This window comes from Galeopterus variegatus, unplaced genomic scaffold (genome assembly GCF_000696425.1).
Source record: "Galeopterus variegatus unplaced genomic scaffold, G_variegatus-3.0.2 Scaffold3012, whole genome shotgun sequence".
Classification (NCBI taxonomy): Eukaryota; Metazoa; Chordata; class Mammalia; order Dermoptera; family Cynocephalidae; genus Galeopterus; species Galeopterus variegatus.
Genome location: NW_007729123.1, coordinates 187,671 through 188,635, shown reverse-complemented (window position 1 = coordinate 188,635; position 965 = coordinate 187,671). Strand labels below are relative to the sequence as shown.

The window sequence follows — 965 nt, the reverse complement described above, 5'->3', positions numbered from 1 at the left end:
TGAGTGGCTTGCGGGGGCGCGGGAGGCCCCGGGACCTCTGTTGGCGCCAAAGCCGCATTGTCTCCTCACGGCCTCCCCTGTCCCCGCCCTCGCGCCTTTCCCGCCAAAGATCCCCTCCCCGGGCGCCGCTCTTCACCGGGGCGCGCTGCTCCTCCCGGGGCTCGGGGTGGCCCTCTTCGGAGGCGACAGTAACATTTAGTTGTCGAGCCACACGAAAAGCGAACGTGCTTGGCTCTGGGGAGTGGCAATTTCCTATGGTTCGCCCTCTGCCTACGTTTCATCTTCTCCCCCGACAGAAGCCTAAACTGCCCGCGCCCGGCGTGGAGGAGGAGCCGCTGCTGAGAGAAAACCCCCGCCGCTTTGTCGTCTTTCCCATCGAGTACCACGACATTTGGCAAATGTATAAGAAAGCGGAGGCTTCCTTTTGGACAGCCGAGGAGGTAACCGGTTCGGGAGCTCGCCACGCACGGGAAACGGACTCCGGCCTGCCTCGTGGGGATGCTCGTGCCCGGGGGCCGGTAGAGGGTCCCCGAAGGGAGCTCGGAGCGCGGGGGGCTATGAATCGAGCGGCGCCAGGAGACTTAACACGGAAAAGCGCTTTTTCCTTGTAACCCTCAGGTCACGGGTTGTACCTGCCAGCCGCAAAAAAAATAATTAATTAATTAAAAATTAAAAAAATAAAAGCTTGGCGTGAATTCCTGCACGCTTTAATCTCTTCGCTTTATGCTAAAATTGTGAACTTCTAAACTTCAGGTGGATCTTTCCAAGGACATTCAGCACTGGGAAGGCCTGAAGCCTGAGGAGAAACATTTTATATCCCATGTTCTGGCTTTCTTTGCAGCGAGCGATGGCATAGTAAATGAAAACTTGGTGAGTTTCCAAAAACCATCTTTTCTTCACTTGAAGACTTAAGGTAGAATGAGTGTGCTTTCCTCATTTAAAAAATCTTCCCATACTGTATGTGC

General features: G+C 54.7%; 1 protein-coding gene across 1 annotated transcript in view; it reads left to right on the top strand.

Annotated features, from left to right (window-relative positions):
- Positions 1–398: 398 nt before the first annotated feature.
- Positions 399–965, top strand: part of LOC103599565 (ribonucleoside-diphosphate reductase subunit M2) — an 8,062-nt gene continuing 7,495 nt past the window's right edge. The window contains exons 1-2 of the mRNA XM_008583713.1: positions 399–440; positions 754–870. Of these exons, the coding sequence (XP_008581935.1) occupies positions 399–440; positions 754–870 (159 nt within the window). The remainder of the gene's footprint in view (positions 441–753; positions 871–965) is intronic.